Raw genomic sequence first — 13,985 nt, 5'->3', positions numbered from 1 at the left:
AATTTGCTTTTGGCAGATTTTAGGTACACCAGAAGGATACACCAAAGAGTCCTCTGCGATTTAGGATGGTACCTACGTAACAATGGTAACTCTAGGTTTCTACTCCTCATCTGACTCAGAGTTGTCCCTGTTTTCAGTGTCACTCAGAGTTGGCCTGCCCTGCCTCCTTCATCTCTGCTGTTATTTTACTCGGCTGTTGCTTCCAAATCCGATGATTAAAGTTCTAAGAACATCTTTATTTATTTAATTAATTAGGTTATTTATTTATTTGTCTTTGGCCATCTCCATTCAACACAATTTACCTGTGATTAAATTTGGATTAATTTCAGATAATATGCACTTTGCTATTTTTATGTTTCATGAATTAAGGCACATTAGCTTGGACAATTTTTTATTCCATTTAATTTTTCTCTGCAGTGACATAGGAGTATAAGGTGAGTAACACTGAATGAAACGAAAACATCTGCAGTCACAACTGATTTGGTAGAATGGATGAACCAAAAGAACAGTGGATCAAATCCCAGACTCTCTGTGGAACAGGGTCTGTGATAAGATGGAGAAACCCAAATTATTCCTGTGTGTGCACGGCACCTTGCATGGTGTGTGTAACTATAAGTTGCTTTGAATAAGAGGTTTTGCAAAATGCAAATGTAAACTAGAAATAGATAATCAAAATGGTACAAACTGTGGTGTTCGGCTTAATACTTATGGACACCCAACAAAGTGTATTAATGATTTCACAGTAAGAGAAGCTGTAGACTCTTTTCAAGCTAAAGTCCAGTAAATGATTTTTTTATGACATTCAACAGGGACTGGGTCAGTGCTAATGGAAGTGTGTGAAGTTGAATTACCCTCAGTGGAGAAATACAGTTCGATCGTATATTGTTACACTGTATAGTAGTGTGCAAAATAAATGTATTCCTTAAGTGGAGCATGATTTCTATGCGTGTGGCTGGCGGTGATGGCTGTGGGTACCTGGCAACGCCAGCTTGTTGTGTTTGTGCATCTCTTTGAAGACCTGATTGAGATCCTCTGAGACCTTGATGTCCTGAAACATCCTGGCTAGTTTGTTCACATAGTCGGCAGGCATTCCTACTTCCTACACACACACAGACACATGCATACAAAAAACACATGAGGGGTGGAGGCAGAGGAGTCAGATTAAACAGAAGCAGAAATTTTATCCATGCTTATCTTCCTATCTGGTTTTTGACACTGTGCCAATATATTTCTATAGATTCCACATGCCAACACACTCCTTCCCACAGCCACCAGTTTGGCAAGGAAAAAAGAACTGGTCTGCACTGGTGGATGAAATAAGCAATGGCCGATATGGCAGGGTTTGCCCTATTAGGTAGCCATGATACCATCTAACTGTATATACTCTCAAGTATAAACAGTTCAAAAACAGTTTGTGTTCAGTTGCAAAACAACACACAATCCTGTTTTATTACAGCTAAATTTGTGTAGAAGAAGTGTTCTATTATTTTGTAAAGTACTTATATGTTTCTGAGCTAATAAGGTAAGATATTCCTTTATTAGTCCTGCATGGGAAAATTTGCAATTGTGTGGCAGCAATGGTCACAGTAATTGTCCAAACAGTCGGGCAAAGTAGATGTGCAAATAGAAGGCAGGGTACAGTTGTGTTCAAGATAACAGCAGTGTGTTTAAACAAGAGTCACCAGGAGATGGCATATCCCCCTGGTCCCCACAAATCACTAATACAAAGTGTCAGAAGATTACCTAGATACACCCTTATTCTAAATTTGAATGAAATGGGTCATCTGGTTCTTAAGCTATCACACTAAGAAGTGTGGCAATGACAATATCTTGAAAATCTCATTGTGACCTTGGATTTGACCCTAGGTCATCGTAATTGACTGTCTGGTCAACTGGCTTTTGAGATATCACGTTAACAAGGGGGCAATGACAATACTGTGAATATCTCGATGTGACCTTGAAATTGACCCCATGGCCACCGTAATCAACCCAGGATGAATATTTCAGTGTTTGTTGTCAAAAATGCTCTGGTGGCTTCCAAAACCTGTGGAAGATCAATTAAAAGTCAAGGTTTGGCAAATAAAAGTTCAAGGTTTGGCAAAGAAAGTTGTGAAGAAAAATTAATGTTAACACAAACACTTTTGTTACCAGGTGGAAAAGGAAGAATTTTGAGACAGGCAAATTTACTTCTAATTTGAAAAACTAGGAAATTGTTTTCAAAAAGCAGATGACTTGACTCAGGCCTTAAAATTACTGGTAAACGTTTCCAATGTTCCAGACTACGGCTAACATAAAAACACAGGATTAAAACAAATAAACAATGAAAGAAAAGCCACAAGCTTAGACTAAGGACTAAGAAAACGGAGGGTAAAGGAAAGTTAAGGGTTCAAGAGCAGAGCTTGACGAATCCAGGGAAAAGAGCTTGAGAGCGCATTCCTTTGTGTTAGGTTCTTTTAAAGAACGCTACACGCATGATTGCAAGCTCTGCCCACTTGCCATCAGGTCCTTTAACAGAAAGTTAATTGAAAAGCACATCAGATATAATAAATGACATGTACCTTCTTTTTTTTTGGTTAACAAATATAAGCTGACTGAAAGTCATTTTCTAAACCCATCCTAGAAAAAGGAAGTGATTAACAAAAGACACTGTTGACACATGATGATTCATTAATAATCAATAAATAACATTTCAACATGCACAAACAGATTTTCTTTTGTGAAAGTATAATTGTGTACTGAGGGGTCTGTGTCCTTCCACAAGGGGGCACTGTGTTCCCAATGTTGTATGACCTCTGATCTTTGGCCATCTGGCTAGTGAGGTTATATGTTTATTGAGCTGTTTTCGGTAGGATGTGTCCTGTTGGTGCCTTGGTCTCTGAATTGGACCGGTTTCATTAAACTAAAATTCTGATTGAACTGGTGTTGACAGGAAGTGTGGAGCAAGTGACTTTGGGAAAGGGAGGTTGTGAGGATTTTGTATAGGGTGATACCACAGAGCCACTTTAAGACATTCCAACCTTAGGGTCCCTTTACACATAACAAGAAAGACACAGAAACCGGAAAAAAATCTACGAATCAAAAACGAAATGGGGAACCATGAAACACTCCACCTGCTGTCCGGAGAGACACATGGTCAAACAGGCGTGCACGATACCACGGTGACAGTTTTGTGCACACTCATGTTCATTCGCACAAGCACGTGGAAAGTCACGCACACAGCAGCGGAGGAAAAAACAATTTAAAAAACACCACAACTGATAATACATGAAGAGCCGGCCGGCTCCCGTCTCATGAACAGCCCGGCTCTCGTGTCGTGAACACGTCAGCCGCCATGTCGTGTCCAGCGTGCAGTGATCTGCTGCAAATGTGATCTTTGTTTTAATTATTACAATGTGGGGAAATCCCACAGTGAAACATGCCTCACAGGGGCGTCCCGTGAGGCGATTTCCTGCATCGCATGATATTCACCAGTGCTGCGGTGCGCTGAAGGGGCGGTCAGCTGAAAGAGTATGTGTTTTAACTTATTTCCACAGAGGACAGCATGCCAACGTCCATGCTTCACGCTGTAGTTATGCAACTTCATATCCTGCAAGCCAGTACAGGTGTTCCCGAGCTGTGACTTACGAACACAGATAATTTGAACAGCTGCACGTTGACATGCCCACCTCCGTCAGCGGACCTCAGCAGCTCACAGGAAAAAAGGGCTCACACTCTGGTCCTTCATTCTGTGATTTTCATTTTATGTTTGTATTATTATGTGTTTGTCCTGCATCTGTCTGATGTCTGTGTTTGTAATTTAACACCTTGCGTGCCAAGTCCAGCTGACAGTCTGTGGTCAGCTGACAGGTGCTGTGTGTCCACAGCAAAGCATATGAGCAAAGTGATCACGAATGAGTTCACGCCTTCACCTTTATTTGTGTTATTTAATCTCCACTCTTTCTGTGTGTCATGTAAACTACAATTTACGTGGTGGAAGTGACAGCTGGCCAGGCCGGCTTCACACAGTGCCACACGCTCAAATGTTGGCTGGTCCTCATGTGATCGTGTTGGTGCGTAATTATCAGCATGTGATGACCCACACGTGCATTCTGTGTTCTCCAGCTGAGCTGCAGTCAGCTGTTTTAGCAGCGCACTGCGCTGGACAGTGACCGGACTCCGGGGCATGTCCTGTAAGCGGCGTGCCGCAGGACAGACACCGCATCGTGGAACATACCTCATGTGGGTGACGTGATATTCATATCACCTGCTGCGTGTTCACATGATCTGATGGTTCGTTTCACCTGGGACAGCCTGTCAATGTACGCGCTGTATGCTCACTCCAGCCCATAGCATAAGTGATATACAGTTGTATGTAAACGTTTGGGCACTCCTGATGAATTCCATGATTTTCCTTTATAAATCATTGGTTGTTTGGCCCAGCAATTTCAGTTAAATATATCATAGCAAACAAACAGTGATATTTCAGAAGTGAAATGAAGTTTACAGGATTTACAGAAAGTGTGCAATAATTCTTAAAAAAATTAGGCAGGGCCATAAATTTGGGCACCCCGACAGAAAAAATACATCAACATTTAGTAGATCCTGCTTTTGCAGAAATAGCCTCTAAAAGCTTCCTATAGCTTCCAATAAGAGTCTGGATTCTGGTCGAAGGTATTTTGGACCGTTCTTCTTTACAAAACATTTCAGGTTTGTTGGTTTCCGAGCACGGACAGCCCACTGATTCACTGAATCACACCACTGATTTTCAATAATATTCAGGTCTGGGGACTGAGATGGCCATTCCAGAACATTGTACTTGTTCCTCTGCATGAATGCCTCAGTAGATTCTGAGCAGTGTTTATAGTCGTGTTGTTGAAAGATGCAGCCCTGGTGTAACTTCAACTTTGTCAGTGATTCATGAACATTGTTCTCAAGAATATGCTGATACTGACTGGAATCCATGTGACCCTCAACTTCAACAAGATTCCTAGTACCTGCACTGGCCACACAGCCACACAGCATGATGGAACCACCTCCAAATTTTACTGTAGGTAGCAAGCGTTTTTCTTTGAATGCTGTATTCTTTTTCAGCCATGCATACTGCTGCCCCTTGTTATGGCTAAATAACTCAATTTTAGTTTCATCAGTCCACAGAACCTTATTCCAAAATGAAATTGGCTTGTCCAAATGTGCTTTAGCATACCTCAAGCGACTGTTTATAGCGTGTACGCAGAAAAGGCTTTCTCTGCATTACAGCATCTCTTTGTGCAAAGTGCACTGTATAGTTAAACGGTGCACAGAGACACTATCTGCAGCAAGATCATGTTGTAGGTCTTTGGAGCAGGTCTGTGGGTTGACAATGAATTTTCTCACCGTCCTTCGCTTCAGCTTATCTGAGATTTTTCTTGGCCTGCCACTTCAGGCCTTAACTAGTACTGTGCCTGTGGTCTTCCATTTCCTAAATATGTTCCTCACAGTGGAAACTGACAGCTGAAATCTCTGAGATAGCTTTTTGTATCCTTCCCCTTAAACCATGATGTTGAACAATCTTTGTTTTCAGGTCATTTGAGAGTTGTTTAGAGGCTCCCATGTTGCCACTCATTAGAAGAGATGCAAAAAGGAGAAACATTTGCAAATGGCCACCTTAAATACCCTTTCTCATGATTAGATTCACCTATGTAAGGAGGTCAAGGGTCAGTGAGCTTACCAAACCAATTTTGTGTTCCAGTAATTAGTGTTAAAGGTATTCAAATCAATAAAATAACAAGGGTGCCAAAATTTATGCACCTGCCTAATTTTGTTTAACCCATTCTAAGCCTGTATATCCCATCAATGGGAAATTTTACTTTTTGTTTGTGGGATACTGACAAGTCAAAATGAGGCGGGTGGTAGAGCGTTAAATAATTATTGCACACTTTCTGAAAATACTAGAAACTTTATTTCACTTCTCAAATATCAATGTGTTTGTCTGCTATATGATAAATTTAACTGAAATTTCTGATCCAGACAACCAATGATTTATAAAGGAAAATCATGAAAATTATCAGGGGTGCCCAAACTTTTGCATACAACTGTATGTTTTTATGTGTTTCCACGTAAGGACAGCAAGCACACACATGCGCATCACGGTGGACAGTTGTAAAGTCATGTCCTTCAAAACACGGTACAGCTGTGATGTCCAGGACCACAGATCTCAACAGCTGCTGCTGCTGGCAGACACACCCCCTGTCCATTCAGCACCAAGACCAAAGTGTCACTCTCTGTTTCTGTGTTATGTGGTCATTCATTTTAGTTTTTTGGCATGTAATTGTGTATGTCATTATTGTCGTACTTATTTATATACCTGTCCTGGCTATGGTCTCTGTGTTTTTAATATGACACGTTGTGTGCACTGAGCAGCTGTGAGTGAGTCTCTGGCCAGTGATCAGCTGAGAGGCACCTTGCCATGCTGTGTGCGCTCAGGCGTGGCTGGCCGGTCCCCATCTGTACATACATATCAGCATTTCATGTAAGTATGCCCCCCCCCCCGAACGCCACATGTGTTGGGGGGAGCCGACACTCTCGCACGCCACGTGTGTTGCTTGCTGACGCCACACTCGTGGGGCACTTAAGACAAATTTCATAGCCAGCATCTCAAAGTACTCGCCTGCTTTCTGTTTTCCTGCTAACAGCACGAATGGCACCAAATTTCCTAAGTGCTCTGCGAGTGGTACTGGATGTTCGTGTGTGACACCTGGAATTTGGCCGACACCTGCCGCAAGAGGGCTCGAATGGGCACTCACAGGGTACTCTCTGTCTTTAGGCCACTTGTGTGTGTGAATGGTTGTAGCTACAGGTATGAGGCGTTAGAGGCAGCTTTGATTTTTCATGAATGGCAATGCAATTCCTCCTTCGTGCGCTAGTCAGCTTCAATCGTGTTATGTGTGAAGGGGCCCTTAGGAATGTCTGGAGAGTCAGTTCTTTGTTAAAAGTGGAAAATTAAACCCACTTTTGTTCTGTACAGATGTCTTTGTGGCCATATTTGCTACAACAGATAATTATCGAAGATAATGTTTTCATTATCGGATTATCTTTTTAGATAAATTTAAAAATCATTGGACTAATTATCTTCCGATGAATTACCGTCCGATAACTTTTAGACCAATAACGTACTAAACTAAGCTGAACAGTGAAAAACACTTTCAAAACTGTTAAAGCTGTTGAGACCTACCTGTTAAAAGTTTCCTAATAGGCATGTTGTTCTACCCTCTGCAAACAAAAACCACTCTATCGTCTGTAAGCAAAGGAGAACTGGTGACCAAAAAAAAGTCATTTCCTTTAACACCATACTAATATAATCGCAATGTCACCAAGTCAACTTATGGTTCAAATTTTAACCACTCATTTTAGACAAGTTATTTAAAATTATTGTCATGTCTGAAGTTTATAAAGTGAAAATATCAGATATATGTTTTTGTTTTAAAGTAATGTGCTAATTTTTAAGGTTTTGTGAGCACATGCTGTGCCAGGCAGCAATGCATTATGGGTAGCATAAGGTAATCTCAGACGTTCACGACAGGACAAATGCATTTCAGACACTCTGTTCAGAGTTCACAGATAACAGCATTAAACTCTAGTGCCTAAAACTCTCGTGAATATATTTTCTGGGTTTATAGACGTTAGTGTATTTGCCTTTGTTAAATTCCACACATCTTAAATGTATCAGACACGGATTATCTGGAATTTTATTTGACATTTTTTCAAGGTCGCTACTGCCATCTACTGGCCAGGAGTGTTCATGGCAGTATTAAACGTCTGGGTACATGGCTGCTCTCAAAGTGTTGGTATTGTCCATTGTCCAGGCGCTTTTTGTGTGCATATATTTTTGTTAATTTTGTATTCTAAAACTACGGTTAGAAGTAATTCCGACTCCTTATCGGTCCACACGAATGAGACTGGCGCCATGTTTTTAGTTTTTGTGGAAGTGACGACAAGAGAATAAGGCTCCTGATTGGATAGAATTTTAATCAGTACCGCCACCCAAAGGTTTGGCAGACTAATTACAACACATTTACACAGGTCGATGTGGATGGATTTTTTTTTAAACGACGTAGTGTGGATGAAGTTTTTTCCCCAAACTGAAAGGGTAAGATATTCGGTTTTACAAATACCCGACAACGTGTGTACATGGCCTTATGTCTGTGAAAGGCACTATATAAATAAATTTACTTACTTACTAATATTGAGTGCACATTTTACAACATCATAAAAGTTTTAAAACATGCAATTGTGATGACACTTCCAGGGCTCCGTAAAAATGCCTGTTTTTACAAATAAAAATGGAATATTTTAAAAAAGCATATTTATCTTTAAACCAACACACGACACACGTCACATTAACGTGTTGCTTTACATAATGGATTACTGAACCAATCACTGTTTAGCACTTTTACCCAGAATGCTTTGCGGTCTGTGTTTGTTACAAAACCTCAGAATTAGTGCCTTATTCAACATTAAAATATATATGTTATATTTTAACGTTGTACAAATGACAGAATTGACATTAATGGAGTTATTCCATCAGTATTTTCAAAAAACCATAAGTTAGTATGACTTTATTTTTCAAGACCTCCGCCTGACCGGAGTGTTGAAATTGATAGGGAGCTGGCTTTATGGCTGCTCTCGGTGTGCCTCTGTGGTGGGAGCGCTGTTGTAAACAAGAGCTTCCAGCAGGGGCACAATGTTGAAAGAAAAATGATTATGATTAGTAAAGAGTTGATTTCGTGGGTGCTCTAAGGATTTGTCTGTGCTGTTTCCTGCAGGGACCAGCATGGTCAAACATTCTTGCTTATTCTTTAGGTCTTTTACCGCTTTTGATGCTTTCAAAAGCGATCGTGTTAAAAATCAATTTCAGCTCTTTAGTAACTGCAAATGTCCCATAGACAACACCGGAATTTATTGGTTATCGATTATCTGTAACTTCCGATACATTTTTGGGTGGTTTATCGGTTTATCTTTATCAAAGATAACTTTTCAGTTATCTTATTATCTGTTATCGAAGTTAATTTTTTGGTTATCTGTGCCCACCACTGATTGGGACATTCTAGCTGTTGCCTTTAGTTTTAGACTTTCTAATTTCTTTAAGAAGTTTAAGGAAGTAGAATTTTGCTGAAATATCTATCCATCCATAATGTATTGAAAAAAATTTCCAGTTTAGCGTTGGCTCCACAACTCGGGTATTACTCCGGCGGCAAAGGGACAAATTTTAGGGGAATCATGCACTTTTTTACAAAAGCGCCAAAACTTTATCAGAGGTACTTTATAGTGTCCTGAAGTATATAAGATCGGGAGACATTGCATCCATAAACATCTACACTCTAAAAGCTTGGGTTTAAGAGAATAACCATTTTCAGCCTTCTACAGCATATAATTCATGACAAACTCTTACCCAAATGTCTATTTAAGTTTATAATATAAACTTGAAGGTTATGAAAAATGTACTAAGGCTAAGTAGGGATGCTTCGAATGTACTTCAGTGTGCTTATACTCTTAGAAAAAGCGTTAATCTAGGGAAAGTAACTAAATATTGTATAACTCATTGTGAATATCAATATACCTATGCAATATAGCTGTTTGCGAGCATAGGGCAAAGGGAAGATGCTACTCATGCACTCTAACATATTTACACTCTAAAATAACAGTGTTTGGACGGAAAGAAATGCTTTTTTATTATTTACAAGAAATCAATTTTGTTTTTATGGCCATAACCATTTAGTTTACAATTTAAAACACTCAGTTTACCTTATGCTATATCTTCCATAACATAAAATCATGACTCTATATTTAATTTTATGGCAGTGGTAGGTCCATGACCTATACGGGATCTAGGCGCTCCCGCCATCACGAGCCTCCCAGCTGACTGAGTTATAGCAGTGGATAGATGGGACTCATTAGCCCTGTTAAGGCGGTCCACCTAGGGGAAGGAAAACCCTGATGTTAAACCCCCAGCCTGGGTTACTGCCCCCGTGCCTCCGAGGAAGGTTCTTTAGCCAGAGGCTAGGAGAAGGTCACTCTGATGTAAAACCTACAGCCTGGTGGTCGCCACAGCCATCTCAGCTTGTCTGTGCCACTGTGGAGTGCCACCTTGCCTAAAGAGTGAAATTGGTGTGCGCGAGCTGATCCCCACTTTAAGCAACGAGCGCAGGCAGGAAGGAAAGCCCTGCAGCGATGGGAAGAGGCGAAAACAGCAGGTGCATGATGGCAATGGGAGCTGCAGTCTCGATCCTGCATGCAGGCGGGTCAGGAGCTAGAAAAGGTGGTCTAAACATGGCTTGTCTCACTAGACCCGGTTGGCTCACCGCTGCCAACGGGCATCACTACACGCAGTGCGAAAAGAAAAACAAAGAACCTGAAAATCGCGTGCTGGAATGTACGCACAATGATGGACTCAGACAATAGCGATCGTCCTCGAAGACGCTCAGCCTTAGTCGCCAAAGAGCTAGCAAGGCTTGACACAGACATTGCTGCACTCAGCGAGGTGCGCTTTGCAGATCAAGGGTCACTCACCCAGGAAGGTACAGGCTACACACTGTTCTGGTCAGGGAAAGCTAAAAAAGATAGTTGACTCTCAGGGGTCGGGTTCATGATTAAGAGCGCCATAGCACATAGGTTACACAGTTTGCCAGTTGGACATTCTGACCGACTCATGTCACTTCGGCTCCCCATCAACAACAAGGATTTTGCCACTATTGTTAGTGTGTACGCCCCAACCATGCAGGCCGACATCGGAGTTAAGGAGGCTTTCTACAGCGATATGCACAACCTTCTACAGCTCGTCGACACCCAGGACAAGCTCCTCATCATGGGAGATTTCAACGCCAGAGTGGGCCGCGACTCTGATGTATGGAAGGACGTGCTAGGGAAACATGGCATAGGCAATTGTAACAACAATGGCCGCCTGCTGCTGGAGTTCTGCTCTGCACATGACTTGACGATCACCAACAGCCTGTTCCAACAGAAAGAGAGATTCAAAGCAACCTGGAGACACCCACGCTCCAAACACTGGCACCTTCTGGACTACGTTCTGACGCGACAGCGTGATAGAAGAGACATACTACATACCAGGGTGATGCCTAGCACGGACTGCTATACGGATCATCGCTTGGTCCGTTCCAAGATTGCTTTCACTTTCAAGCCCCCTCCTAAGAAGAAAGGCCCACAGGTTAAGAAGCTACAAGTCCACAAGCTGCAAGACATAGACACAAAAATGGAGTTCCAGGCCAAACTAGAGGGGAGACTGGGTGGAGAAGAAGGCCTGCCTGACGACCCTGAACAACAGTGGATGAGATTAAAGACCATCCTTCAGGAGACGGCAGCAGAAGTAGTGGGCTTCTCAGCCAGGAAAAATAAAGACTGGTTTGATGAGTCTGATGCACAGATCCAGGAACTACTAGAAAAGAAACGTGCATGCCACAAGACTCTTTTAGCTAAACTTGATGACCACTCTGCCAAGACAGCTTACAGAAATGCCTGCTCCACACTGCAAAGCAAGCTCCCCATACTGCAGAATGACTGGTGGCTAGCTTTTGCGGAGAAGACACAACAACATGCCGATGCCGGAGACATGTGCTCCTTTTATGAAGCCCTTAAGACCATCCATGGGCCAGCACATCAAGTGCAAGCACCCCAGCACTCCTCAGACGACTCCACCCGTCTGACGGACAAGGAAACCATTATGCAGCGTTGGTCAGAACACTTTGAAAACCTCTTCAGTGACAAGCGCACTGTGCAAGAGTCACCAATCGAGAAGATTCCCCAGGTGGAGATGAAATGGGAACTTGATGACCCCCCAACACTTGAAGAGATCCGAAGATTTTGGCTCGAGTGCGGCTCAACAGGCTTACCCCTACCATTGCGCATGAAAATACTCCCGAGAGTCAGTGCGGATTTCGGGCCAACAGGGGAACCACCGACATGATCTTCGTCCTGAGACAGATCCAGGAGAAGTGCAGAGAACAGAACATGGCCCTTTATGCAGCCTTCATAGACCTAACCAAGGCTTTTGTCACGGTCAGTCGTGAGGGTTTGTGGAAGATTCTTGCACGCCTTGGCTGCCCTCCAAAGCTCCTCACCATCATCCGCCAGCTGCATGTAGGCCAGATGGGACAAGTGAAGTACAACGGAACTCTGTCCGGCAGCTTCCCCATCTCAAATGGCGTCAAACAAGGTTGCATCCTCGCGCCCACTCTGTTCTCCATCTTCTTCAGCATGATGCTCGTGAGGCCAAAGAAGTCTTGACAGACGGCATCTATATCCACTTCAGAACCGACGGAAGTCTGTTTAATTTGCGGCGCCTTCTGTCCTACACTAAGATCACAGAACAGCTAATCATGGAGCTGCTCTTCGCAGATGACTGCACCCTCGTCGCCCATACGGAGCAAGCCTTGCAGCACATTGTCAACTGTTTTGCTGAAGCAGCAAGAGCCTTCAGCCTCACCATCAGCCTGAGAAAGACAGAAGTGCTATATCAACCGGTCCCCCATACAGCATATACCCCACCCCAAATCAACATCGAGGGTACCAGCCTGAATGCAGTAGAGCACTTCACATATCTCGGTAGTGTTATCTCAAACGACGCATCTATTGCCAAGGACCTAGACAGTCGCCTTGCCAAGGCCAGCAGTTCTTTTGGTCGACTCTCAAAGAAAGTCTGGCAGAATCGTGCACTGCGCCTTTCCACAAAAGTGCAGGTCTACAGAGCCATTGTGGTCCCTACCCTCCTGTATGGAGCTGAAACCTGGGTTCTGTATCGCCAGCAGATCAGATTACTGGAACGCTTTCATCAGCGTTGTCTCCGAAACATCTTCGGGATCAAGTGGCAGGACTACGTCTCAAATGAGGACATCCTTACCAGAGCCAAATTGCCCAGCATGGAGTCTATTATACTCAAACAACAGCTTCGTTGGGCAGGCCACGTAGCCAGGATGGATGATACACGCATGCCGAAATTAATTCTCTTTGGCGAGCTCAAGGAAGGGAGACGAAACCAAGGGGCCCCCAAAAAGCGCTATAAGGACCAGCTGAAGAAACAGCTCTCCCTTGCAGGCATTCAGCATCAGTCATGGCAGCATCTAGCTACAGATAGACTCAGCTGGCGTTCCAGCATCAAATCCACCAGCCTGAAGTCTGAGACAGAAAGAAGTGAGGCCTCATGCCAGAAGCGTCAAAGACAGAAAGAGTGGGCAGCAGCACAAGCCCAGCCTACTCAAGTGTTCATTTGCCCCAAGTGTAACAGGTCTTGTGCATCCTGCATTGGACTTTTCAGCCACCAGAGGGCTTGTAGAAAATAAACTAAAAAAAGGCCTTCCCACTATCCTCACAAGCGAGGAAACTGCCAACAATATTTAATTTACTTAAAGTGACTGAAAGCTGTTTACATGCATAGAAAAAGAAAGTACTCGTATGTTACAAATGCACTTAAACATAGTTTACACTCTTAAAAAATAATGGTAAATTAATGTTACAATTTAAGAACACTGTAGTTCTATAACAGTTACTTCTATAACTTAGATTCTGCATGACTATTTATGTTCAAATCCAGTAACACAAAAACTGTAGCACACTACTAGAAAGAGTAAACATTTAAACATCTTCACCACCATCACTATGTTGTTTTATTGCAGTTTTTATAGATGATATTATTATTATTATTGTTGTTGTTGTTGTTATTTTATGTTATTGGTATTAAGACGATTATCACCATATTTTCTAACTGAAAACATTGTAAATACCTGGTTGGCAAACTTCCTAGATATGCCCAAATGTGTCATGAATATTTTTAATGAACTACTCTCTACAGCTTTCATGCTAGGAAGATCACAGTGACCTAATTTTATGTCTCAGAGGTAGAGGCCTGTTAAAGATCCCTACAGGCCTGAAATGAGTCCTGTACCGCTTTCCATTTTGAAACATACCACCCTGCTAATGTATAAGGATGTACGACGACGTATGACGCCGCACAACGGACG

The 13,985-nt window shown here is 42.5% G+C and overlaps 1 protein-coding gene across 1 annotated transcript in view; it reads right to left on the bottom strand.

The window, feature by feature from the left end:
• Positions 1 to 13,985, bottom strand: part of LOC117508691 (cullin-5) — a 54,320-nt gene that overhangs the window by 11,255 nt on the left and 29,080 nt on the right. Inside the window, exon 14 of the mRNA XM_034168504.1 lies at positions 976 to 1,099. Within this exon, the coding sequence (XP_034024395.1) occupies positions 976 to 1,099 (124 nt within the window). The remainder of the gene's footprint in view (positions 1 to 975; positions 1,100 to 13,985) is intronic.

Source organism: Thalassophryne amazonica, chromosome 4 (genome assembly GCF_902500255.1).
Source record: "Thalassophryne amazonica chromosome 4, fThaAma1.1, whole genome shotgun sequence".
Taxonomy (NCBI): Eukaryota; Metazoa; Chordata; class Actinopteri; order Batrachoidiformes; family Batrachoididae; genus Thalassophryne; species Thalassophryne amazonica.
This window is presented reverse-complemented; position numbering and strand designations above follow the sequence as displayed.